Source organism: Chlorocebus sabaeus, chromosome 7 (genome assembly GCF_047675955.1).
Source record: "Chlorocebus sabaeus isolate Y175 chromosome 7, mChlSab1.0.hap1, whole genome shotgun sequence".
Taxonomy (NCBI): domain Eukaryota; kingdom Metazoa; phylum Chordata; class Mammalia; order Primates; family Cercopithecidae; genus Chlorocebus; species Chlorocebus sabaeus.
Window position 1 is genome coordinate 73,326,752 of NC_132910.1, and position 26,178 is coordinate 73,352,929.

Consider the following 26,178-nt stretch of genomic DNA (forward strand, 5'->3'; position numbering starts at 1 on the left):
AGCATTCCTATACACCAACAACAGGCAAGAAGAGAGCCAAATCATGAATGAACTCCCATTCACAGTCACTTCAAAGAGAATAAAATACCTAGGAATACAGCTAACAGTGGAAGTGATGGACCTCTTTAAGGAGAACTAAAAAGCACTGCTCAAGGAAATCAGAGAGGACACAAACAAATGGAAAAACATTTCATGCATATGGATAGGAAGAGTCAATATTTTGAAAATGGTCATACTGCCCAAAGTAATTTATAGATTCAATGTTATTCCCATAAAACTACCACTGACATTCTTTACAACATTAGAAAAATCGATTTTCAAATTCACGTGGAACCAAAAAGAGCCCAAATAGCCAAGACAGTCCTAAGCAAAAAGAAAAAAGCTGGAGGCATTACACTGCCTGACTTCAAACTATACTACAAGGCTACAGTAACTAACACAGCATTGTACTGTTATAGAAACAGACACATAGACCAATGAAACAGAATAGAGAACTCAGAAATAAGACCACACACCTACAACCATCTGATCTTTGACAAACCTGACAAAAAACAATGGGGAAAGGATTCCCTATTTAATAAATGGTGCTGAGAAAATTGGTTCGCCATATGCAGAAAATTTAAACTGGACCCCTTCTTTACACCTTATACAAAAATTAACTCAAGATGGATTAAAGACTTAAATGTAAAACCCAAAACTATAAAAACCCTAGAAGAAAATCTAGACAATACCATTCAGGACATAGGCACCAGCAAAGATTTCATGATGAAAACTCCAAAAGCAATTGCAACAAAAGCAAAAATGGATAAATATGATCTAATTAAACTAAAGAGCTTCTTCTGCACAGCAAAAGAAACTACCATCAGAGTAAACAGACAGAATGGGGAAAAGTTTTTGAAATCTATCCATCTGGCAGAGATGTAATATCCAGAGTCTATAAGGAATTTAAATTTACAAGAAAAAAAACTCATTAAAAAGTGGGCAAAGGACATGAACAGACACTTCTCAAAAGAAGACATTTATGTGACCAACAAACATATGAAAAAAGCTCAGCGTCACTGATCATCAGAGAAATGCAAATCAAAACCACAATTAGATACTATCTCACAATAGTCAGGATGGCTATTATTAAAAAGTCAAGAAACGAGAGATACTGGCGAAGTTGCAGAGAAAAAGGAATGCTTTCATATTGTTGTTAGGAGCATAAATGAGTTCACCCATTGTAGAAGACAGTGTTGTGGCAATTCCTCAAAAATCTAGAAGCAAAAATACCGTTTGACCCAGCAATCCCATTACTGGGTATATACCCAAAGGAACATAAATCATTCTATTGTAAAGATACATGCGTATGTTCATTGCATCACTATTCACAATAGCAAAGACATGGAATCAACCAAGTGTCCACCAATGATAGACTGGATAAAGAAAGTGTGATACATATACACCATGGAATGCTGTGCTGCCACAAAAAGGAATGAGATCATGTCCTTCGCAGGGACATGGATGGAGCTGGAAGCTGTTATCCCCAGCATACTAATGCAGGAACAAAAAAGCAAACACTGCATTTTCTCACTTATCAGTGGGAGCTGAACAATGAGAACACATGAGCACAGGGAGGGAAACAACACACACTGGGACCTGTCGGCGGGGACAGCAGGAGGGAGGGCATAAGGAAGAATAGCTAATGGATGCTGGGCTTAATACCTAGGTGATGGGTTGACATGTGCAGCAAACCACCATGGCAGACATTTACCTATGTAACAAACATGCACATCCTACAGAACTTAATATAAAAGGTTGAAGAAAAAAGACAAGAGTAACCAGTATTAGATACATAGATAGATCATAATAGTAGATTGATATTTTCTTCAGATTTGTTTTGATTCTTATTACTTAGAGAAAATATTTTTTATTATTTAATTGAACAAATAGATAAGACAGCTAACTTTCAAAATTAGAATCACGTAGTTTTTATTTGCTCACCTATTGTGTTGTGTTTGTTGTATCTCATGAGGATTCCTAAGTAACCTGAACCATGGTCTTGCCTATAGAGCCAAGAGAAACTAAGAACTCTCCTAGCTTAATCTCACCCATCCTGTTAGAAAGTGTCAAGATATACATAGAGTCATAAACAATTTTTAGTGGCAGTATTCTAACAAATCCTCAAAATGTAGACATTATTTCATGTAATATTTTCCTCTGTATAACATAACTCATTCTGTATTTCAGAGTAGAAATTGCAACTGTATCTTGGAAAACATAAAAGATCCTATAATCCATTCCATAGTTACTTATTCAGAACTTTAAAAACATATGACCCCAAACTAGGTGATGAGCAAATTACAAGGATATGTGGGTAAAAATTATCAGACTTATTGAATTTATACTTCTGTTTAGAACATTAGGTATTTGAATATATAATAATAAAAACATTTCAATGAACTTTTGATGAATGAAGAAGTTAAGTAGTACAAATAGAGGATGTATTGAGGCATAGAAATGATTTGACCTGATGCTTGATTAAGTTCTACTTTTTGATGATTGAGTGCCTTTCAAAAGAGAGGGACAGCTTGATGAAAGAAAATAGCAAGAAACTGGGACTGAAAGGCACATTTATTTACTGAGAATGAGACAAGAATTGTGGGAATATGAGGAAAATTATAAAGACTCACAGTAATTGGAGAAATGACAGAAGATGAAGAGTTGGATCACCAAGCAACGTAGGTGCTTAATCATTGCATTCAGGAAAACACTGAGGGTTAGCTAAGGTACTGCTTGCTAGGATCCGCATATATATGGCCCTTCGCCTTAAGAATTCTTTAATTAGGGAAATTGCTGTCTAGATAAATTAATATAACAGAAACGTGTATTTTTTGGCAAACATCATGGAGGAAGGAAGGACCAAATGCTGATAAGGGTGTATCAGAAAGAGTTTGAATAAACAAAATGTGATAAAGAACTTAGAATAGCACTTGGCACTTAGTAAGCACTCAAATATTAGGTATTAGAATTGATACATATACGCACTCAGTAAGCAAATATTAGGTATTAGAATTTACACATATCTACCTAGGAGTAAAAAATGAATAAGAACAGAATGTAAGTGAGGGGATAAAGTCATTTAAGGAAAGTGAGCTCAAGGAACAGGGATGTGTAAGAGGGCTGTGGTTTAGAATTCAAATGATAAAAGCAGAGAGAGTAGTAGTTTAATGTTTTGGAAATAGCATTGAAAAGTAAGCTAAACACCATCTACTACTGGATCAAAGGAATGAATGAATTTGAGATTTCAAAATAATAATGGCAACAAAAAGCCATATGCAAATGAAGTTAGAATCAGGGAAATGAAAAGCATAATGTAAGACAGCAGAAGCTTTCCTGGTAGTAGATGGAAGATAGAGACAACAGAGATGGGAAGAGGCACTTGATAGCTGGGTTGGGAGGTGGGTAATATTATATACACACAATACATGCATACATATATGTAGGGTCATCAGTGATGAGGCTTAGGTAAGGGATGATTGTAGATTTGAGTTAGGCAGAGAGAAGTACTTAAGTATAAGTTGGAGAAAAGAAAATGTAATCTGTGTGCTATATATTTTAGAGAAGGATAGCTCAGGGAGGAAAGATACAAGCCTACAGGTAGGCACTAAGTGTACAAAGACACATACAGTTTACAAAGACACATATAGTTTATTCTTCCAAAATACAAATACATGGTTTTTTGTTTTGTTTTGTTTTTGAGCCAGTCTCTGTCGTTCAGGCTGGAATGTAGTGGCGCCATCTCGGCTCACTGCAACCTCCGCCTCCTGGGTTCAAGTGATTCTCCTGCCACAGCCTCTTGAGTAGCTGGGATTACAGGTGCCCACCACCACACCCAGCTGATTTTTTGTATTTTTAGTAGAGATGGGGTTTCTCCATGTTGGCCAGGTTAGTCCTGAACTCCTGACCTCAGGTCATTCACCCACCTTAGCCTCCCAAAGTGCTGGGATTAAGGCATAAGCCACTGTGCCTGGCCCAAATATATGTTAATTAATATGTTCTGGTATAACTGATCCACAAATCCTTAATACTTTACTTCCCATCTCTTCATTCATATCATTCTTTCATTCTCTTTCTGGTGTATTTATTCATCTTTATGTACAAAGGTCTTTTTTGAGGGGCCAAATTATGTCCTTGTCTACCTTTTCTCGGTCTTGTCTTGGATGTACCTTATGTTGACTGCTGCCTCTATTTTCTTCCTATTTTCTGTTCTAGTAGAAAACTAAAAAATATTTTTATCATAGTATTAATTGAATAGATTTTGACCTCTAAATTTCAAAAGCCCAAAAAAGATTAATTTCCCTTTCAAAACAAACAAAATCTGCTTTTTATCTATTTGGTTCTTAGTTATTTTGATAATATTTGTGGTCCCTAATAGGAGAAAAAAAAATTCCATCCCACCTATACAGACTCCCTGGGATGATGATAAACTCAACATGTGTACAAAAAGATTAATCATTTTAAGACAGAATATTTGAAAGATAGGCAGGCAGAATGTTTTCAAATCAGTGGAAAGAGAAGTGGAAACAGAAGTAAGATATTAAGATATTAGAACATTATTTTGTGTATGCCACATTGCCCAGGCAAAAAAAATAAAAATAAAATAAAAATGCTCTCTTAGAAATAGGAACACTTTTACACTGTTGGTGGGATTGTAAACTAGTTCAACCATTATGGAAAACAGTATGGCGATTCCTCAAGGATCTAGAACTAGATGTACCATATGACCCAGCCATCCCATTACTAGGTATATACCCAAAGGATTATAAATTATGCTGCTATAAAGACACATGCACACGTATGTTTATTGCAGCACTATTCACAATAGCAAAGACTTGGAATCAACCCAAATGTCCATCAGTGACAGATTGGATTAAGAAAATGTGGCACATATACACCATGGAATACTATGCAGCCATAAAAAAGGATGAGTTTGTGTCCTTTGTAGGGACATGGATGCAGCTGGAAACCATCATTCTTAGCAAACTATCACAAGAACAGAAAACCAAACACCGCATGTTCTCACTCATAGGTGGGAACTGAACAATGAGATCACTTGGACTCGGGAAGGGGAACATCACACACCGGGGCCTATCATGGGGAGGGGGGAGGGGGGAGGGATTGCATTGGGAGTTATACCTTATGTAAATGACGGGTTGATGAGTGCAGCACACCAACATGGCACAAGTATACATATGTAGCAAACCTGCACATTGTGCACATGTACCCTACAACTTGAAGTTTAATAATAATAAATAAATTAAAAAAAAAAAAAGAAAGAAAAAAAAAAATGCTCTCTTAATAGTAACTTTATCACCAGGGCCCCTGCAACAGAATTCACATTATTAGTTGAAGAAATTAGTCCCGTTTACTTTTTTCCCTCAAATGTGTTTTCTGAGATGTATAAACATATGTTTTGGTTCAATAATACATACAATGTTTTCATTGAATATAAAATGTTATTAATAAATGTCTACATATGCAGAATTATCCCTATCTTTCATATATCTGCCTCAGTTAAATGTAACTTAGGTAAAGATTTCTCTATCAGTGGTCGGGAAAAAGAAAATATTTTGTGACGATTTTTTTTTAAATGCACAAAATAGTTACTTTTTTCCTTAAAAAAAAAAAAAAATTGTCCCAAACCCTTCTTTCCTTTAGGTGGGGAGCAGCCTATTCCTCTCTGGAATGAACATGATGGAACAGCAGATGGAGATAAGCCTAAAATCCTCCTCTATTCCCTAAACTTGCAGTTCAAGGTAACATAAATAATAATGATACTTTTATAAAAACTTTTCTAATCCATTAATATATGCTTGTTATAGAAAATTTCTATCTTACATAAATTACCAAACAGAAAATAAAAATGATCTATAACTCCATCCACTCAGAGAAAAAGCTTTAACAGTATTATTTTAATATTCTTTAGGCCTTTTTTCCTGTTAGTATTTTTATATATGCATATATTTATACATTGGATACCTTTCCATATTAGTATAATTAGGTTAGTTTTATCTTCTTGAACATCTGTATTATATATTGTACAGTTGTAACAATTTATTCAACCACTCCCTTCTGATGAACATTTTGTTTTTCTTCAAGTACTGCTGTTATAATTTACTCTGCAAGAAATATTTTATTCACTTTTCCAGTTAACTATATTACTTTCAGAAGGCTGAGGCAGGAGGATTGCTTGAGCCCAGGAGTTCGAGACCAGCCCTGGCAACACAGAGACTTTGTCTCTACAAAAAATTTGAAAAAACATAAAAATTAGCCAGGTGGGTGGCATACACCTGTAGTCTCAGTTACTTTGGAGGCTAAGGCAGGAGGATTGCTTCAGTCTGGAAGTTCAAGGCTACAGTGAGCTCTGGTTGTGCCACTGCACTCCAGCCTGGGCAACACAGTGAGACCTGTCTTAAAAAACAAAACAAAACAAAACAAAGACTATATTATTTTAATAGAAAACTTAATATTTCCAATGTTTAAGATACTGGTGTTCATAAAAGTTATTTAATTGCATTTAATGTATTCAATCCATTGTACACTAAATTTTAAATACAAAATATCAAAATGAAACATAATGGGTTAAAAATTGCGACTAACATGAGAAATTAATGTTGCCAGTTTTATCAGTTCATTAGACATATCCTGTACAGGCATACCTGGTTTTATTGCACTTCACTTTATTGTATTTCACAGGTTGAGGTTTTTTTTTACGAATTGAAGGTGCCATTTTTCCAATAGCATATATTCGCTTTCTGTGTGTCATATTTTTCTAATTCTCGCAATATTTCAAACTTTTTCATTAGTATTATATGTCTGTTATAATGATCTGTGATCAGAAATCTGTGATGTTGCTGTGGTAATTGTTTAGGGGGCGCCAGGAACTGCACCAATGTAGGATAGCATACTGAATCGTTAAATGTCGTTGCACATCTCTCACTTTCAATCAAAAGCTAGAAATGATTAAGCTTGGTGAGGAAGGTATGTCAAAAGCCAAGACAGGTTGAAAGCTAGGTCTCTTGCAACAGTTAGCCAAGTTGTGAATGCAAAGGTGAAGTTTTTAAACAAAATTAAAAGTGCTACTCCAATGAACACAAGAATGATAAGAAAGCCAAACAGCCTCATTGCAGATATGGAGAAAGTTTGAATGGTGTGGATAGACCAGCCACAATGTTCCCCTAAGTTAAAACCTAATCCAGAGCAACACCCTAATTTTCTTCAATTCTGTGAAGGCTGGGAGAGGTGAGGAAGCTGCAAAGGAAAACTTGGAAGCTAGCAGAGATTGGTTCATAACGTTTAAGGAAAGAAGCTGTCTTCGTAACATAAAAGTGCAAACTGAGGATCAAGCTACAATAATTGATGAAGGTGGTTACACAAAACGACGGATTTTTCCATGTAGCCTTCTATGGGAAACAGATGCTAGCTAGGAATTTCATAGCTAGAGAGAAATCAATGCCTGGCTTCAAAGGATAGGCTGACTCTTGTTAGGGTCAAGTGCAGCTGGTGACTTCAAGTGGAAGCCAGTGCTCATTTACCATTCTGATAATCCTAGGGCCCTTAAGAATTATGCTAAATCTCTGCCTATGCTCTATCAGTGGGACAACAAAGTCTTAATGACAGCACATCTTTTTACAACATGGTTCACTGAATATTTTAAGTCCACTATGGGTCTACTGCTCAGAACAAAGAGTCCTTTTAAAATATTACTGCCCACTGACAATGCACCTGGTCACCTAAGAGCTCTGGTGAAAATTTACAAGGAAATTAACATTTTTATGCCTAACACATTTCTTCTGCAGCTCATGAATTGAGTAATTTCAACTTTCAAGTGTATGATTTAAGAAATACATTTTGTAAGGCTACAGCTGTCATAGATAGTGATTCCTCAGATGGATCTGGGCAAAGTAAATAGAAAACCTTCTGGAAGGGAGAACATATTGATTCATGAGAGGAGGTCAAAATATCAACATTACTAGGACTTTGGAACAAGTTGATTCCAACTCTCTGGATGACTTTGAGGGACTCAAGACTTCAGTGGAGGAAGTAAATGCAGCTAGTGTGGAAATAGCAAGAAAACTAGAATTAAACATGGAGCCTGAAGATGGGACTGAATTGCTGCAATCTCATGATAAAACTTGAGTGGGTTAAGAGTTACTTCTTATGGATGAGCAAAGAAATTATATCTTCAGATAGAATCTACTGGTGAAGATGCTGTAAACACTGTTGAAATGACAGAGGATTTAGAATGTTCCATAAACTTAGTTGATGAAGCAGGGGCAGGGTTTGGAAAGGACTGACTGTAACTTTGGAAGAGGTTCTGCTGTGGGGAAAATGCTATCAAACAGCATCACATGCTACAGAGAAGTCTTTCATGAAAGGAAGAGTCAATCAATGACAAAAACCTCTGTTATTTTATTTTAAGAAACTGCCACAGTCACCCCAGCCTTCAACAACCACTACCATAATCAGTCAGCCATCAACATCAAGGCAAGACCCTCCACTAGCAAAAAGATTACAACCCACTAAAAGCTCAGATGATTGTTGGCATTTTTTAGCAATAAAGTTTTGTTTTGTTTTTGAGACAGAGTCTCGCTCTGTCTCCAGGCTGGAGTGCAGTTGCGTGATCTCGGCTCACTGCAACCTCCTATTCCCTGGTTCAAGCTATTCCCCTGCCTCTGCCAACTGAGTAGCTGGGATTACAGGCATGCACCACCATGCCCAGCTAATTTTGTATTTTTAGTAGAGACAGGGTTTCACCACGTTGGCCAAGCTGGTCTCAAACTCCTGACCTCAAGTGATCCACCTGCCTCAGCCTCCCAAAGTGGTGGGATTACAGGCGTAAGCCACCATGCCCCGTCAAAGTATTTTTAAAATTAAGGTATATACAATGTTTTTTATACATAATGGTATTACACATTTAATGGACTATAGTATAACTTTTTATATGCACTGGGAAACAAAAAAATTTGTGTGACCCACTTCATTGCAATGGTCTAGAACCAAAACCACATTATCTCCATGGTTTAAAACATGACTATTTTATTTATCATATACTGAAAGACTACTTTTGAGTAGGTATATGTTGTTGATTTAAGATTCATTTTTTCCCTCCTAACATATAATCTGCTAGGGTATTCAAGTAACGGCCACTACTCCATCAATGAGAGCTGTAAGATTTGAAACTGGATTGATTGAACTGGAACTTTCTAACCGACTTCAAACCAAAGCTTCACCAGGAAGTAGCAGCTATCTGAAACTATTTGGCAAATGCCAGGTGGATTTAAATCTGGCATTAGGACAAATTGTCAAACATCAGGTGAGTACAGAATATGTTGATGTTAGAACTATGGCTTTTAAATTTTGCACATCAATTTTAACTACTTTAACTGATGTATTATTATATTTACAAAAATGTTTAGTTTAAGTTCCTAAAGTTTCTGATTATAAATTCAATGAAACTCATTTACCTTGGCCTTTTGTCAAATATTGTAAGTGCATGTTGCGATGATTTAGTGCAGATGCGCTCACATAAAAATCCAGTATCTTCATAAGCATTTGCTTGTATCTTTTTTTATTTTAGTCAGTTCTTAAAATGTTAAGCATACACCTTTCCTGTAGAATATTAGCAAGTTCTGCATATAGTAATGTTAAATAAAGTTAAAAAATGCAGTTAGATTCTCTGTTGTATAAAAATGAATGTTCACAGCTTATTGGAGATTTGTTTTTATTTTGCCAAAAATTATTATGTAGATTTTAGTCTTTTTTCCTCTTTGAAGAACCAAATAGAAAAATGCCAGTCACAGTTTCAAAACTGAATTGCTGCATTAAAGATGTGAGGGAAAAATGAACAAAAACTTCTTGTCATCTCTACTAAAAGTAATTTTTTCAAATGGAAACATTTTTAGAGGTTCTAATTATTTTAAAATTTTTAATACATTGCCATTTAGAATATGGACCTCATCCTAACTTTTATATAAAGTTTATCTATGACTTCATATTTACCTCTTGCATGGCTATTTTGTATATTAATTTCAAGTGTTTATGGTACTGAGTATAAGGAATATACATTAACAGCTGAAATTGAAAAAAAATGTAATACAGTTTTTTTGGTGAATAATTCCATTAACAGTGTTTAGTTTTATATTAAAACTTTTCCCATTATTTTATTTTATTGAGCTTTAAATTTTATTTTAGGTTTATGAGGAAGCTGGTTCTGATTTTCATCAGGTTGCCTATTTTAAAACCAGAATTGGATTAAGAAATGCCCTCCGAGAAGAAATCAGTGGTTCTTCAGATAGGGAAGCTGTGCTTATTACTTTGAATAGACCAATTGTTTATGCACAGCCTGTGGCCTTTGATAGAGGTAAGATAAAGTCAATGACTACTATCCTCCGGGATCTAGGAATGTTTTGTTAATGCTAGATAAAAATCTTGTAGTTTACTGGTGTAAATGCTTGACAAGAAATGGTTCCTAAACCTGAAATGTGCGTATCCAAAACAAAACAAAACAAAATTCTTGCTTTTTCCCTTCAGTTTTAAAAGTTATTTTACATTTTAAAGTTATTTTGCCCTCTGCATGGATACATAGGAGTGTCTGATTCAGATTATATAATTGTAATGCTGAATTTTTTTGTTTTGATAATTAATGTACCCATTTGTGTTTTGGCACTGTGTTTATTTTTATATTCTATAAACATTTATCATATACAGTCTAGAAGTGGATTACAAAAATAGCAGTATCCCTGCCCTCAAGGACCTGTCAGTCCAGTGGAAAAGAAAACAAAGTAGACTACACAGTGGAGTTAGAGATGTGTTCTTGGTTCTGAGGAATTCTCTATCTTTGCCTACACTTCTTAGAGGAGAAACTAATTCTTGATTTGACTTTTAATTAGGCGTTCACCAGGGAGATAAGGAAATGAAATTTACTTTTATATCCCAGGGCCTAGAATAGTCCCTGGCATACAATCAGAACCAAATAAACATTGAATGAGAGAGAATATGAATGAATGTGTTTAAACACATAAGTCTAACAAAATATAGCAGGTTCATAGAAGAAAATAATGGGAAAGAAGGCTGAACAGGTAGAAAAGGTCTAATTAATGTGGATTGGGCAAATATATTTGAACTGTATTTTAGAAGTAATGAGGAGCCGTTTAAGAAGCCATTTAAGATCTCCATCAGTGATGGACGTAGGCTAGTAACAGAATCTCGTTAGAAAATTGCCGTTTTGGAGATTAGAGATAACATTTTATTTTACTGAATCCCATATATATGTTTTTCAGTTCTCATTTTACTGACCTCTCATCAGCTTTTATCAGCTCCTTAAAGTATTTTGTACTTTCGGTGTCCTTGACACAAAACAGGTTGAGTACTGGTTCTCCAAAATAATTGGGACAGGAAGTGTTTCAGATTTTGGATTTTTTTCAGATTTGGTATATTTATGTATACATAATGAGATATCTTGGGGCTGGGACCCAAGTTTAAACATGAAATCCATTTACGTTTCATATACACCTTAAACACATAGCCTGAAGATAATTTTATAAAGTATTTTAAATAATTTTGTGCATGAAACAAAGTTTTGACGGCATTTTGGCTGCAGTCTCACATGAGTTCAGATGTGGAATTTTCCACTTGTGGCATCATATCAACATTCAGAAAGTTTTGGGATTTTGGACTTCAGATTAGGGATGCTGAACCTGCATTTGCTTTTCCTCCTATTTCTCTGGCTTCTCCATCTTTATGTCCTTTTTAGAGGCTCCTCCATCTATACACTGCCATGAAATGAAGGTTTGCCTTAAGGTTTGTTTCTGTTTAACAAACTCAAACATCTTTGACTTTTCTCTGTAAATCAGATCCTTTTAATGGTATGTTCCTAGCATTATGTACCTTAAAGAATTTTAAAAGAAGTAACAGCTCTACAGATGAAGTTAAGTACCATATCTGTTTTCATTTGTTATTCCATCCCAGTACCTAACATATAATAGGCATTTCACAAATAAGTTAGAGTGAATGAACAGACCTGGATTTTCTTCTTCCTTGTGCCATTATGTGGTTGCCTGCTGTTTTATTTTTTCATTTGTTATTTAAAAAATGATGACTATATGTCCTCTTAGATCTTTCCTAATTCTAATGCTACAGTTTTCTGGGTGTAATTTTTATTAAGCAACAGGATTTTGCAGCTTTTGAACTTTACTTAACATATAGATTTACAGTGTTGATTTTAATTTTCTTTTTGCCGTGCCTTAATTATCAAAAGCTGTGCTGTTTTGGCTGAATTATAAGGCTGCCTACGACAACTGGAATGAACAACGAATGGCTTTACATAAGGATATTCATATGGCTACAAAGGAAGTAGTAGATATGCTACCTGGTATCCAGCAAACATCAGCCCAGGCCTTTGGGACTCTTTTCCTCCAGCTCACTGTCAATGATCTGGGAATTTGCCTACCTATCACAAATACTGCACAGGTACAAAAAGTCAAGTCATATTCCAGGATTAAGAGCCAGGCATTTCTACATAACCATTTCTAACTATTTAGAGTATAACAATACATTTTTCAGTATAACGGTTTATAACTGTTTAGTAGGTAGCAAGTAAGATTGAATTCCTTCAACCATTATTCATCTCAATGTATTAAATCTGAATCTCATGGGACTTTTCTCTGCAGCACTCTTATATGCTTCAGAATAGTGATAAGATTGATACTCACCAGATAACTCTTAATTTTTACCTTCATAAATAGAAGCTTAGTTTCAGAGTCATTTTATTGTTTTCTTTTTTAGCAAGGAAGTCATTGGTATGGACTGGTTTATAAGATGGAAATTAAAGGACATTTAAGAATACTGTTTAATAAACTTACCTGCAATAGAGTAGGGAATTCCAAAATGCTTTTATACTATAATATTTAATGGTAATGAAACTTCAAAGCAGTGTATACGTAAAGCAGGAATTTTCTCTTTGCAACTTAGGACCAATTCTCAGGAATATGTAACTGCATGCACATGTGTGTATGAGAGAGAGAGAGGGCTATGAACATCTGTCAGGCCAAGAAGTAACAGTTATTAGCAGTAGAATACAGAGATCCACATTTTACTGTTATAATTTACCTTAATAACTTGTAACCAGTTGTTGAATTAATTTATCTTTTAGGATTTTGTTTGGTAAGAGTTTTAAGAAAAACTTTGGGCTGCGGATGGGCGGCATTGGTATGTTTGTGTTTCAGGAACTGAAATGTAGTTTTTTAATAGCATGATGGGCTGGGCCTAGGAAGGCCATAAACACCACAGGTGGGTGGCATAGTGAGAGCGTCTCCCCACAACTAAAAGAGAGGCTTGAGATAGAAATACAGATAGCCCTTTGTATGTTAAGTAACAAAAAAAAATGCACATGGCAAGTACATTTCACTTGAGCAATTTAATTTTTAAAAGGCATCTTTCTAAGCTGCTCTTTAATGAACATATCTAGTCTTGACGCTTTCTAGATTTCTATTCCTATGAATCCTGTGAGGATTTATAAGTTTAAAAAATTGTCACCTTTTTCTTATTTCTTCTTTAATGTATTTTGCAGTCTAATCATACTGGAGACCTTGACACTGGTTCTGCTTTGGTATTAACCATTGAAAGTACTCTCATCACTGCGTGCTCTTCAGAGTCTCTGGTTAGCAAAGGGCATTTCAAAAACTTTTGTATCCGTTTTGCTGATGGATTTGAGACATCATGGGATGACTGGAAACCAGAAATTCGTGGGGATTTAGTGATGAATGCCTGTGAGTGTCTTTTATTTCTACATACAGTTTAGAACTTAAAAAATAAACCATTAAGTCTCCATTTGTAAAATTAAAAGATGTTTAGATATAGCAATGTTTTTAGACTTCGAGAAGGAAAGCTATTTCTAGTTATAGGTAACAAACCGTATTCGTGAAAAACTACATCATTGAGTAGTTTTGGGAAGTAAACCAACCAGGCATTCTTTTTGGTAGTATAACATTTGAATGTTTACACAATCCCTGACTTTTCCTATAATTGATCCATGTTTGACCAGATAAAGCATTTTTGTCCTATCAGAATCTTGAAAGAAAATGATAAATGTATCATATTCAACTCAACATAAAACACAGAACAGGTTGTAAATAGCCAGGACCAGGAACTCCAGCCTTAATTAATATTGACATGAATAAATCCACATGTTCAAATTTGTAGGCATGCAGAGTGTAATGTGAATTCCTGCAATTCCATAATATTCAAGGTTGTGTATAACTAACACTGTGTTTATAGGCCATATTGAAGATATGGTATTTATTTGTATGTATTTTTATATTTATTACAGTAGAGCTGGTAAAGCATCATTAATATTAATAATAAAGAAAAATTATAAATAAGGAGTTAAAACGTTGTGAACTAAAATTCCTCAATCTTGTAAACTAAATTACTTTCCTTTTAGAAAGCGGTAGCCCATTGTTTATGTAATTTTTTCCTCTCTCCACTAGAGGGAAATCTTTCTAGTTCCCATTTTCTTTGAGGAATGGGAAAACCTTCTATTATTTTTACAAAAATTGAAGTTTTAGCATTCAAAATGAATGAAAAATTCTTGGTTTTGATGTGTAGGGAAGGAAAAATATCTTTTCCTATTACCCTTTTAGGCTTTTTGCTGGGGCTTGTGTAGTAAAAGACCAATTAATGAGAGAAAAGCATAGAGGTTTATTTAGTATGAGGTTTTTTTGTGACATGGAGCCTTCATAAGGAAACGAAGATCCAAATAAATGGTTAAACCTGAGTATTTTTATGCTACGTTTGATGAAGAGTAGAGAGTTGTAGAGCAATGTGAGAAAATAAAAAGGGGTACGAGTTAAGGATAGTAAACTGGGGGAAACTAACCAAGGCCTATTTGTTCAGATTGCTCTCAGTGTCCCTCCACTTTGGAGATGAGGATGCTCCTTTCCTCTGGGTATAGGAAGGGTATCTCTCACATGTAGGTCATATGACCTGCTTCAGAGGAAAGTCAAAGTCCTTCCTGCATCTGCTGCTTCTCAAATTGCTTCAGTTTAAAATACCTTCCATAGGAAAAGGTACCAATTTGGAAGGCAGTGTGTACTGAACCCCATCAAATGCTTTGCGTTTAGATAATTATAGGTAAAATACCAGGACTTATTTGAAATACTTCAGGTTACTGAGAAACTTGATATGGAAATACTCATGCCTATTATCCAAAAGACCAATATTAGCCTACAACAGAAATCTTTATAGATTTATTATTTTACACAATAGTTATACATTTTTTTAATCACTAAAACATATCTTTTGTTTTTTTAATAAAAGACAAAAATAAATTTAAACAGTGATTTTTATTACAGTGACAGCTTTACCATCATTGTATTTATTAAAATATGTAGAATATATTTGGGAAAAAAGGAAGTAAACCATTTCCTTAACAGTTTATCTTAAAGGGCAAATGTGTAAGAAATATAAAATGAAAAATATGCTCAGACTCAGAATCAGAAATATACATTAAAAAATGAACAAATAATTTAGCACCTCAGTATATATTGTTAATACAGAACACTAACATGCTGGTAATCATGATAATCAGAATTATTTTTGGGTTTTAGAGGGGACTAAATGACATGCTTCTGTAACATGCTTATTGTTTGGGTTTCTTGGGAAGGGGTTAGAAGGAGGTAAGCAGAGTAGTTATGTAATTGACATATTGATAAAAATTCCAAATGATAAAATGGACAAATGAGTTTACTAGTTTATAGTTTTTATTGGTAATTAGTATACCTCAATATTTTTGGACAAAGGTGATGTGTATAGGGCAGAGAAATAAGGAATGGTAGGATTATGCCTTTGAATTTTTTTAACAGATCATTTTTAAAACATACTCTAGAAAAAAAGGTGACCCAGTAAAATTTCTTCTCTAGGTGATAATGTTTGTTGAAAAATGCATTAAAAATTATCAAGGACAATCTATAGGAAGAGTTCAAAGAATGATTTAAGTAGATAGTAAATATTAGGTGAATATCATCAATGTGTATTTAGACAAAATAAACCATCAGAAGTTTAGATGTCTGCAAGCTGTCTGTTAAAACCTGGGTAGCATTTGGTCATCAGGGCAGAAAAATTACCATCCTGTATTCATCCTAATGGTTGCTCCAAATCATCATTCTGTCTGTGATACAGAAACCACAGGTATTATGGGGAAGAGACTAGTTGATTTCTTAGTCCTCATTTTCAGGATTCAGATCTACTTCTAAAAGTCGTAATATTCCTTATTCATTCATCATGGCTCTATATTCTATGAGTTTATATATTCATTTTTTAAGCTTAATTTTTTTGTTGCTTTTTAGAGACAGAATCTTGCTGTGTTACCTAGGCTGGAGTGCAGTGGTGCCATCATAGCTCACTGCAGCCTTGAACTACTGAGCTCAGGCAATCCTCCTGTCTCAGCCCCCCAAGTAGCTGGGACCACAGGCACATGCCACCATACCTGGCCAATTTTTAAATTTCCTGTATAGATGGAGTTTCACTATGTTGCCCAGGCTGGTCTTGAACTCCTAGCCTCAAGTGATCTTGTGGTCTTGACCTCCCAAAGCACTGGGATTACAGGCGTGAGCCACCACACCTAGCCCTTAAGCTTAATTTTTAAAAATTCTCTACTACTTCCTGGGATAGGAAATCCTAAAAGTTTTCTTCTCCCTTTTTATTTACTAATTCTTCCTTTCACTTGGCCTCAGTTATATTGTTCAGATTTCAAAGGGTTTTCTTTTCATTCTAGCATTCTTGGATTTGAAAGGGTAATGTAGGTCTTACTTGTTCAGATTTGTAACCATGACTACAAAGGTGAATTGGGTGATACTCCAAAACCAAATCTAGTTATTTCTTAATTAGAATTTGTATGTGAGACACAGGTACTATACAGTTCAAAGGTATAATTTAGATGTTAAAGTTATTGGCAGTCTTTAAAAAAACATAACTTAATAACAAGTAGATCCTCTCTCACAAACTAAGTTGTAATATTTCTAAGTTGGAAGGATTTTTCCCTTTTGAATTTTTTCAAAGACAGAAATGTAATGCCAAATTACCTAGAAAATGAATAGTAAGCTCAAATTTAAGTAACATTTGAATACCAATTTAGGATTCAGAGTGAGTTTCAAAAGGACATTAAAGATATATGTACTCAAGTTTAAATTGATATTTAGTTTCTTCTAAGGATAACTGAGGAAGGTCTTATTCTATATTTATAGTTTACTTTGTTTAAAAGTTGTTTCCACTTTTACTGTGTAAAATTGTTGAATTTAATTAACATCTTTTTTGAAGCTGAGGTTACCAGATTAAAGCTAGGTGGTAGTAAATGTTTCAGAGTTAAAGTAGATATATTCTGGAGACAGGTGCATGATCTTGAGATTGACATCATGACCTTCAGCCATTTTTTTCCTTATAAAATGTTCCATGTCAAAAGAGAAGGTAAGACTGATGAATCATGTGTCTGACTTAATATGGTAGCTCTTAGTTACCAAAATTCTATTTTAAGTCATTTGCATTCTCAAAGTGCCATTCATTTATGACAACAAATTGTCATAGCATCCTGGATATTACTGGATAAGCCATCTAGAGTGTCAGAGTTGGCCAGGTGTTGTCACTCAAATAAGGAAATCACATGCAGAAAGTAAAGCTAAAACTGCAGTTAAATTATTTAAATCACAGAATAAAATATTGTGAAATATGGAATCAATCTTCAGAGTCATTAAGATAGCCCTTTCATTCCAAAGATTAAGAACTAAAATCTAGGAAGGATAGTAATCCTCTTTGTATTTAGATAATAATCTTGTGTGAAAAATTAAGAGTACAATATATAATCACAAATGTATTTTCATTGAAAACTATTTTTGGGGTGATTTTTGTACAGGTGTAGTTCCAGATGGCACCTATGAAGTATGTTCAAGAACTACAGGACAAGCAGCAGCTGGTAGGTTCACATTCAGCATTATTTTGTGTTAGACAGAATTCTGCCTTTATTTTAATGGCAAGAGAATTATGTGTTAGATAGAATTCTGCCTTTATTTTAATGGCAAGAAAATCTTTTGGCCAAGCTAATTCTGGTGTTCACTAATTTAAAAAAAAAAAAACTGTCTTGTATTAGAACATTTGTATTTAACAATTATTAATCAGACACTGTGTTTTTATATATATAAAATATATATTATATATGATTTTTAATATATTTTATATATTGTATATTTATTTTTATACAAATATACAATATATAATACATAACATATATATTTATATATTTTATACATATATACAGTAGACATATATATATTACAAGATGTTTTGGAAAAGATTAAAATGAATAAGATATACTTTCTATCCTCCATACTTTTAAATTCTTACAATATAGTTAAAGCACATGCAGCAAAATTACATTGAAATATGTGATATGTACAATAAAACATAAAATTCCCATTGCTATTGAAATGTATAAAAGGAAGAGAATATTTTCAAATATGGGAGAGTACTGGGATCAGAGAAAACTTGATGGAGAGACAAACATTTAAACAAGCACTCAAAGGACGGGATAAATCTTTCTTAAACAAAAACTGGGAGATGTGGGCCAGAGAAAATTCAGGCAGAGAGAATAATATAACATGAATCATGATGTTAAAGCACAGTATTCAGATTTGCCCAATTTAGCTAGAATAGAGTTATATAAAAAAAAAAAAGATGGAAAAATGTTAAATGCCAAGGAGTTTGATTTAGTGGGCTAGCCATTGAATGTTTCTGAACAAGAAGGCAAATGGCGACACTATCAAAGGAACACTTTCAAAGATTAGAGGGCAAAAAAACCTAGGAAACCAGTTAGGAGGTAACTATGAAAGTGGTAATGTGTCTTGACTAAGATGATAGCACAATGTAAATTTTTATTATTTTGCTTGTTATAAAATTGGACAGGGTGAGCTACAGAGATACTTATTTAAGGGCTCTTAAAATGTTGAGAGAGGTAGAAATTGATTAAGGTTAGTAGATTGCCAGTCTCTTCTTACTGTTCTCTGTTTTCCTTCCCAAGCCTAGCCTTAGTGCTCATCTTAAGTTACCTTAGAAAGCACCAAGGCCTAGAGTCTGACAGAGAACTGGAAAAGTTAGAGAATTTTCAACTGAGGTCACAAATAAATACTTGTCAGGACTTTTGTTGTAAGTGACAACAACCCACTTAGACTAGATTAACCAAAAGGGGATACTTATTAAAAGGTTATTTTCAGACTACAGTTCAACTTAGGCATGGTTATTTTAGGGAAGAGAAGGAACCAGTTCAATTCAGGAGCCCTTAGGAACTACTAGAACCAAGATCCAAACTGTCACCAAGACTCTTTCTAGCTCTTGTCTTTGCTTCTTTGTTCCCCTCTTGGCTACTTTTTTTTTTTCTTCTTCTAACTTATAACCTCTTTCTTATACATGGCAAGAAACATCGTGGAGTCTTGTTTCTCCAACCTCAGTCATTAGAGAAGGACCAACCTTTCCTCAAGTCCAGGCAAAATATCTTATTTTTCCAACTTTGACCTTCACCTGGACAATTACATAATTAATTCTATCTAATGAGCTAAGGTCATGGCAGTTCCTACTATAGCTATAGGATGGTGGATCAGCTTGGGGTCAGGGAGTGAACCTGTAGTTCATAGGGGAAAAAAAGTAGGTGCTATATAGAGAAAACAGTAGATGCACCCTGTACACATAGAGAAATCAATCCTGTAGTCTGATGTTTCTGACAAGTTTAGCAGTAAAAGACATTAGTTATTGTATGTGGCCATCATCCATTTGCTTTGTAAAGTTACTTCAATTTCTATACTCAGGACTTACCAAAAATGCAACTTCTTTATTTAAACAGAAAGCAGTAGTGCTGGAACCTGGACACTCAATGTATTGTGGAAAATGTGTGGGATCGATGTTCACATGGATCCTAACATTGGCAAAAGGCTTAATGCTCTGGGCAATACTCTTACAACACTGACAGGAGAGGAAGACATAGATGACATTGCTGACTTAAATTCAGTGAACATAGCTGACCTGTCAGATGAGGACGAAGTTGATACTATGTCTCCCACTATCCATACTGTAAGTAAACTCACTGTTAGAATTTTTCAGGATTGGCTTTTACCCTGAGACAGGGATGTTTTTTGTTGAGTGTTATTTAGTATATTATAGTTGCTATTTGTGGAGGAAGAGAAGGGAGTGGTGGTTCACTGTGTCTACATTTCATAATATTGTCTTTTAATTGAGTTCTGTACTACATGTTGACTGTCATCCAACTTGTACTTTAATCTATAGGTAACATAATATTAAAAGTGAAGTGAGTAGGGAGTGGGGCAGGGTGGGGAATGCGAATAAACTGCTAACAGGTATGAGGTTTCTGACTGATGAAAATATTCCCAACTAAGATTTTAATGATGGTTGTACAACTTTGTGAATATACTAAATGGGTGAATTTTATGGTACGTGAGTTATATCTCAGTAAAGATGTTCAAGATGAATTTCAAAGCAAAGTGCATACACAAATTGAAATGATACATTTTAAAAATAGTATTTTCATCTATACTATACATTCTGTTGTTTCAAGTTATTTCGTGGCAAAAAGCAACTTATTCTTTGATTTCATTCTGGTATTGATTTTTCAAAATTATTTTCAATATCTTTTAACTTTTGTACCATGAAAGAGTTTTGTTCTTGGGAAGAAATTTTTTTAAATTTAATATTACTGTTTATTACTTAGAGTTCAGATGGAAGTTCAGTAAATGGAGATGGCCACAAACTCACCTTTGGGCAGCGACTTGTAAATCACCTACTAGGCCTGACACCCCCAAATCAGCGCCATTCTGTTCCTGCAGAGTATCTGTGTGACCCAGAGATGTGGGGCTCCCCTCAGTCTAGCCAGTCCCATTTGAAAGCATGCAGAGCACACTCATGGGGAAACGTAGGTGGCAACTAAATAGATTCCTTATGAAATTGAAGGGATTTAAATCAATGGAGAATTCCAATCTTAATATAGATGGCTTTGATTCTTGCATGCTTTGATTTAAGGTGTTAATTTTGTGATAGTATAGATTTGCTTTGTAACTTGAGGGTGGTATTGACAGATACACTTTTGACTTTTCAGGAAGCCATAGATTATCGAAGACAGGCAGCATCTGCTAGCCAGCCAGGAGAACTTAGAGGAAGAAAAATTATGAAGCGTATAGTGGATATCAGAGAACTGAATGAACAGGCCAAAGTAATAGATGATCTGAAGTATGTATAATGATTTTTAATTTGACATAATGTTCCCTAATTTTAGAATCATAAGATGTTAAAAGTGGAAGAAATTGTATTTGGTCTAATACAAACTCTTTAGTTTATCTGTGATATCACCAGGGTCCAGAGTTGTTTAATAATTTGGCCAAGATCATACACTCATTAGTAATAAAGTTAGGCATGAGGCTGGGTGTGGTGGCTGATACCTGTAATCCCAGCACTTTGGGAGGCCGAGGCAGGTGGGTCACCTGAGGTGAGGAGTTCAAGACCAGCCTGGGTGACATGGTGAAACCTGTCTCTACTGAAAATACAAAAATTAGCTGGCTGTGGTGGTGCATGCCTGTAATCCCAGCTACTTGGGAGGCTGAGGCAGGAGAATCACTTGAGCCCGGGAGGAAGAGGTTGCAGTGAGCCGAGATTGCACCATTGCACTCCAGCCTAGGTAACAGAGCGAGACTCCATCTCCAAAAAAAAAAAAAGGGCATGAAATCCTAGTGTCCTAGTGTTTTTCACAACTTATTTCTGAGTGCTTTATGACTGACTTTATATCACATATATGTATCTTTACATGTGTATTTACTCTTATATGTATCTTCACAGGCATATATAAATAAATGCATTAATCTTTATCTGTTGCCTGCTGGATATTACTATGTAACACTTCTCTATTGCAGTAAATATTCTTCTTGCTAAACTTTGCAGTTTTATTTTCCCAAAAGGTAATGGTCATGCCTCATCTTTTCTAATCTGCATACACTTGTACTGGTGCTTTTTTTTTTTTAAACAATCAAGGACCTTACACAAATATATGCATTTTGTACAGCAAAAGGTATTGTCCGAAACTTGTCTGTAAGTTATCATGCAGTGATTCACATTTTCCTGTTGACTTACATTACAACGTGAGTTTTGTTCTCAGGGGAAAAAATGACTTGAAGCAAAATATACCCTTCCTCCAAAATCTTACCCGAGGCTTATATTATATGTAGAATTTTACATTCAGACATTGTTTTGCAGAGCGAGTCTATGGTTTTCATGAGATTGCCAGAGAGACTCTTGATGCAGCAATGGATAAGACACATTTCCTAGAACATTGGAGAAAGGTGTTTTTTGTTTTCTTAACAGTTCGCCAAATATGAGTGTTAAACTTATTGAGGGTTTTGGCTTGTCTGTACATAATCATCTTTGGTATTCTGACAAGTGAAAGAATTAAAAAGGAGCAAGTAAAAATCAATCTTACTTTGTTATTTCTTTACAATAATTGCCATATTTGTTTTGCATCCAGAAAATTAGGTGCAAGTGAAGGAACCATAAACCAGGAAATTCAACGTTACCAACAGTTAGAATCTGTGGCTGTGAATGACATTAGAAGAGATGTTCGTAAAAAATTACGGAGGTCCAGTATGCGGGTGAGTTCTCTTTTTTCTTTCAATGCTGATGACAAAACCACTTGATTTTTTTCCTATCATATCTACTGTGTACCAGGTACCATGTAAAGCACTTTACATTTAATAACCCATTAAATCCTAACAACAACCTTAGGAAGTAGCTTGTGTTACTTTCCTGTTTTAAAGATGAAGAAACTGAGACACAGGTCAAGTAATTTGACCAAAGTTACACAGCCAGTAATCCTGGGGAAGACAAGAGTCAAACCTAGGTTGTAGGACTCTATAGTCTGTGCCCTTAGACACTGTGTTTTGTCTGTCTTTCATGAAATCACTCTTCTTTTTAGTCTCTAATGTGAACTCTGCAAAAAATGTGAAAACTTTTACGATGTCTGTTCTTCACCTATCCCATTCTTCCAGGTCAGAGTTTACCTGTCAGCTATTGGCATTGTAATGCACTTTATAATCTTTATTTTTTGCAGGTTTACTTGGTCCCATTAGAGTTGAATCTAGTAGTAGAAAGCTTTTTTAAAAAAAACCATTTTGCCCTTTTGTTGCTTCATTTTTAAAATTAAAGATAACTTGTTAAGAGTTATCAATTCACAAGTGTACCCACCTGGGCCTGGTGCTTTTTGTTGTGTAAAGTTATTAATCCAGTCCTTTAATAAATGCAGGCCTATTTGGATTGTCTCTTTCCTCTCTCCATTTTAGAAAATTGTATGTTTCAAGGAATCGGTCTATTTCATCTAGGTGATCAAATCTGTGGGCATAGATTTGTTCTCTGTATTCCTGTATTCTTTAAATAACTGTAGGGTCTGTGTTGTATACCCTCCTTTATTGCTGATGTTAGTAATTTGTGTCTTTCTTTTTTTCTTAATTGTCCTGGCTAGAGGCTTATCAATTTCATTGATCTTTTCAAAGAACCAGCTTTGGTTTTGTTGATTTTTCTCTATTGATTTCCTGTTTGTTTTATTTCTGCTCTAATTTTTATTATCACTTTTCTTCTGCTTAATTCAGATTTAATTTGCCCTTTTTTTCTAGTTTTCTAAGGTAGAAGCTTAGATAATTAATTTTTGATCTTTTCTGATATATGCATTCTGTTCTATAAATTGTCCTCTAAGCACTCCTTTTGCTGCATCCCACTAATTTTGATGTGTGTTTTCATTTTCTTTTATGTTTTAAAATTTCTCTTCAGATTTTTTCTTCAACTCATATTCAGGTATCTTTCTGTCGTTGATTTCTGGTTAAATTCCACTGTGGTCTAAGAGCAGACATTTTATGATTTATAATTTTGTTTTGTTTTTTTGAGACAGAGTCTCACTCTGTTGCCCAGACTGGAGTGCAGTGGTGCAATATCAGTGTACTGCAACCTCCGCCTCCTGGGTTCAAGCAGTTCTTTCCCTCAGCCTCCCAAGTAGCTGGGATTACAGGCCCCTGCCACCATGCCTGGTTAATTTTTGTATTTTTAGTAGAGACGAGGTTTCATCATCTTGGCCAGACTGGTCTTGAACGCCTTACCTCGTGATCCACCCGCCTTGGCCTTCCAAAATGCTGGGATTACAGGCATGAGCCACTGTGCCCGGCCATGATTTATAATTTTAAAAAATGTGTAAAGGTATGCTTTTTGGTCCAGAATGTGGTCTCTCTCAGTGAAAGTCCCATATGAGCTTGAGAAGAATGTGTATTCTGATGTTGTTAGATGAAGTTGTCTGTAGGTATTGATTATATCTAATTGACTGATGATGTTGTTGAGTTCAACTATGTCCTTATTAATTTTTTTGTGTGCTAGATATGTCCATTTCTGATAAAGGGTTATTGAAGTCTCAAACTGTAATAGTGGATTCATCTGTTTCTCCTTGCATTTCTCTTAGTTTGGGCCTCACATAGTTTGGCACTCAGTTGTTTTGTTTTTAAGAAATAGGGTTTCACTCTATTGCACAGGCTGGAGTGCAGTGGTGCAATCATAGCTTACTACAACCTCAAATTCCTGCGCTCAAGCAATCCTCCTGCCTCAGCCTCTCAAGTAGCTGGGACCACAGCACATGACACCATGCCTGGCAGGATTTTAAAACATTTTTTGTAGAGACAGGGTCTTGCTATGTTGCCCAGGCTGGTCTCAAACTCCTGGCCTCAGGCAATCCTCCTGCTTTCGACTCTCAAAGTGCTAGGATTACAGGTGTGAGCCACCACGCTCAGCCCACTCTGTTGTTAGGCATGTACACATTAGGAATTGTTATTTGTTCTTGAAGACTAAACCCCTTTATCATTTCATAATGCTTTTTTCTTTATACCTGATAATTTTTTTGCTTTGAAATCTGCTCTGTCTGAAATTAATATAGCTATCCCTGCTTTCTTTTAATTAGTGATAGCATGGTATATTTTTCTCAGTCCATATACTTTTAATCTATGTGTCTTTAAATACATATGCTTAAATATGTATATACAAGTGGGTTTCTTGTAGCAACACATTGTCAGATCTTATTTTTTAACCCACTCTGACAGTCTCTGTCTTTTAAGATCATTTTACGCCACTGACATTTAAAGTGATTAATGATAGCTTTGAATTAATATCTACTGTATTTGTTACTATTTTCTGCTTTTTGCCTTTTCTCTTTGTTCCTGTCTTTGTCTTCTGGTTGTTCTGCCTTTTGTGATTTTAATTGAGGCATTTATATAATCCCATTTTCTCTTTTTTCTTAGCATATCAGTTACACTTCTTTTTTTTTTTTTTTAAGTGGTTGCCCTAGAGACTGCAGTCTACAGATGCTTCTTAGCTTATAATTAGGTTACATCCCATCATAAGTTGAAAAGTCAAAATGATTTATGGTATCTTCAACTTACGACAGGTTTATCCAGCTTTAACCCCATCATAAGTTGAGGACTGTACTGAATGTTACCTCTTTTGTGCCATCATAAAGTCAAAAAATCGTAAGTCAAACCATTATGAGTTAAGGACCATCTGTACACGTATAATTAATCCAAGTCTACTTTCAATTAACACTATAGCACTTTATGGGCAGTGTGAGTACCTTAAAACAAAATAATCATAATCCCTCCATCCTGTCTCTTGTATCATTACTGTCATTCATTTCTCTTACATTTAATATATATAAGCATATACATAAATGTGTGTACACATATATACACACACATATATACACATGCACACACATTTGTATACACACGTGCACATATACATGCGATATAGTCAAATATACTGTTGGTATTAAATGTGTGCACGTGTATATGTGTGTGTGTATATACACACACGTGTGATATATATAGTCAAATACATTATTGGTATTATTTTGAACAAACTCATCTGTTAGGTTGATTATGAATAAGATACAGGTTTTACCTTCATTTCTTCTTTAATGCTTTTACTTTTATTAAGAGATCTGTATCATTTTCCTTCTCTTTATAAAACTTCTTTTAACGTTTGCAAGGCAGGTCTGCTGGCAACAAATTCCCT

At 34.9% G+C, this 26,178-nt stretch overlaps 1 protein-coding gene across 10 annotated transcripts in view; it reads left to right on the forward strand.

Moving 5' to 3' along the window:
- BLTP1 (bridge-like lipid transfer protein family member 1) overlaps window positions 1–26,178 on the forward strand; it is a 401,511-nt gene that overhangs the window by 335,866 nt on the left and 39,467 nt on the right. For 8 of the 10 annotated variants that reach the window (XM_073017605.1, XM_037991533.2, XM_007999715.3 and 5 more), the window contains 10 exons: window positions 5,701–5,798; window positions 9,173–9,358; window positions 10,237–10,405; window positions 12,302–12,513; window positions 13,613–13,811; window positions 17,948–18,007; window positions 19,925–20,151; window positions 20,807–21,007; window positions 21,191–21,321; window positions 22,607–22,730. In XM_073017605.1, the coding sequence (XP_072873706.1) occupies window positions 5,701–5,798; window positions 9,173–9,358; window positions 10,237–10,405; window positions 12,302–12,513; window positions 13,613–13,811; window positions 17,948–18,007; window positions 19,925–20,151; window positions 20,807–21,007; window positions 21,191–21,321; window positions 22,607–22,730 (1,607 nt within the window). The remainder of the gene's footprint in view (window positions 1–5,700; window positions 5,799–9,172; window positions 9,359–10,236; window positions 10,406–12,301; window positions 12,514–13,612; window positions 13,812–17,947; window positions 18,008–19,924; window positions 20,152–20,806; window positions 21,008–21,190; window positions 21,322–22,606; window positions 22,731–26,178) is intronic. The other 2 variants (XM_007999717.3, XM_073017609.1) reach the window with 1 other exon arrangement.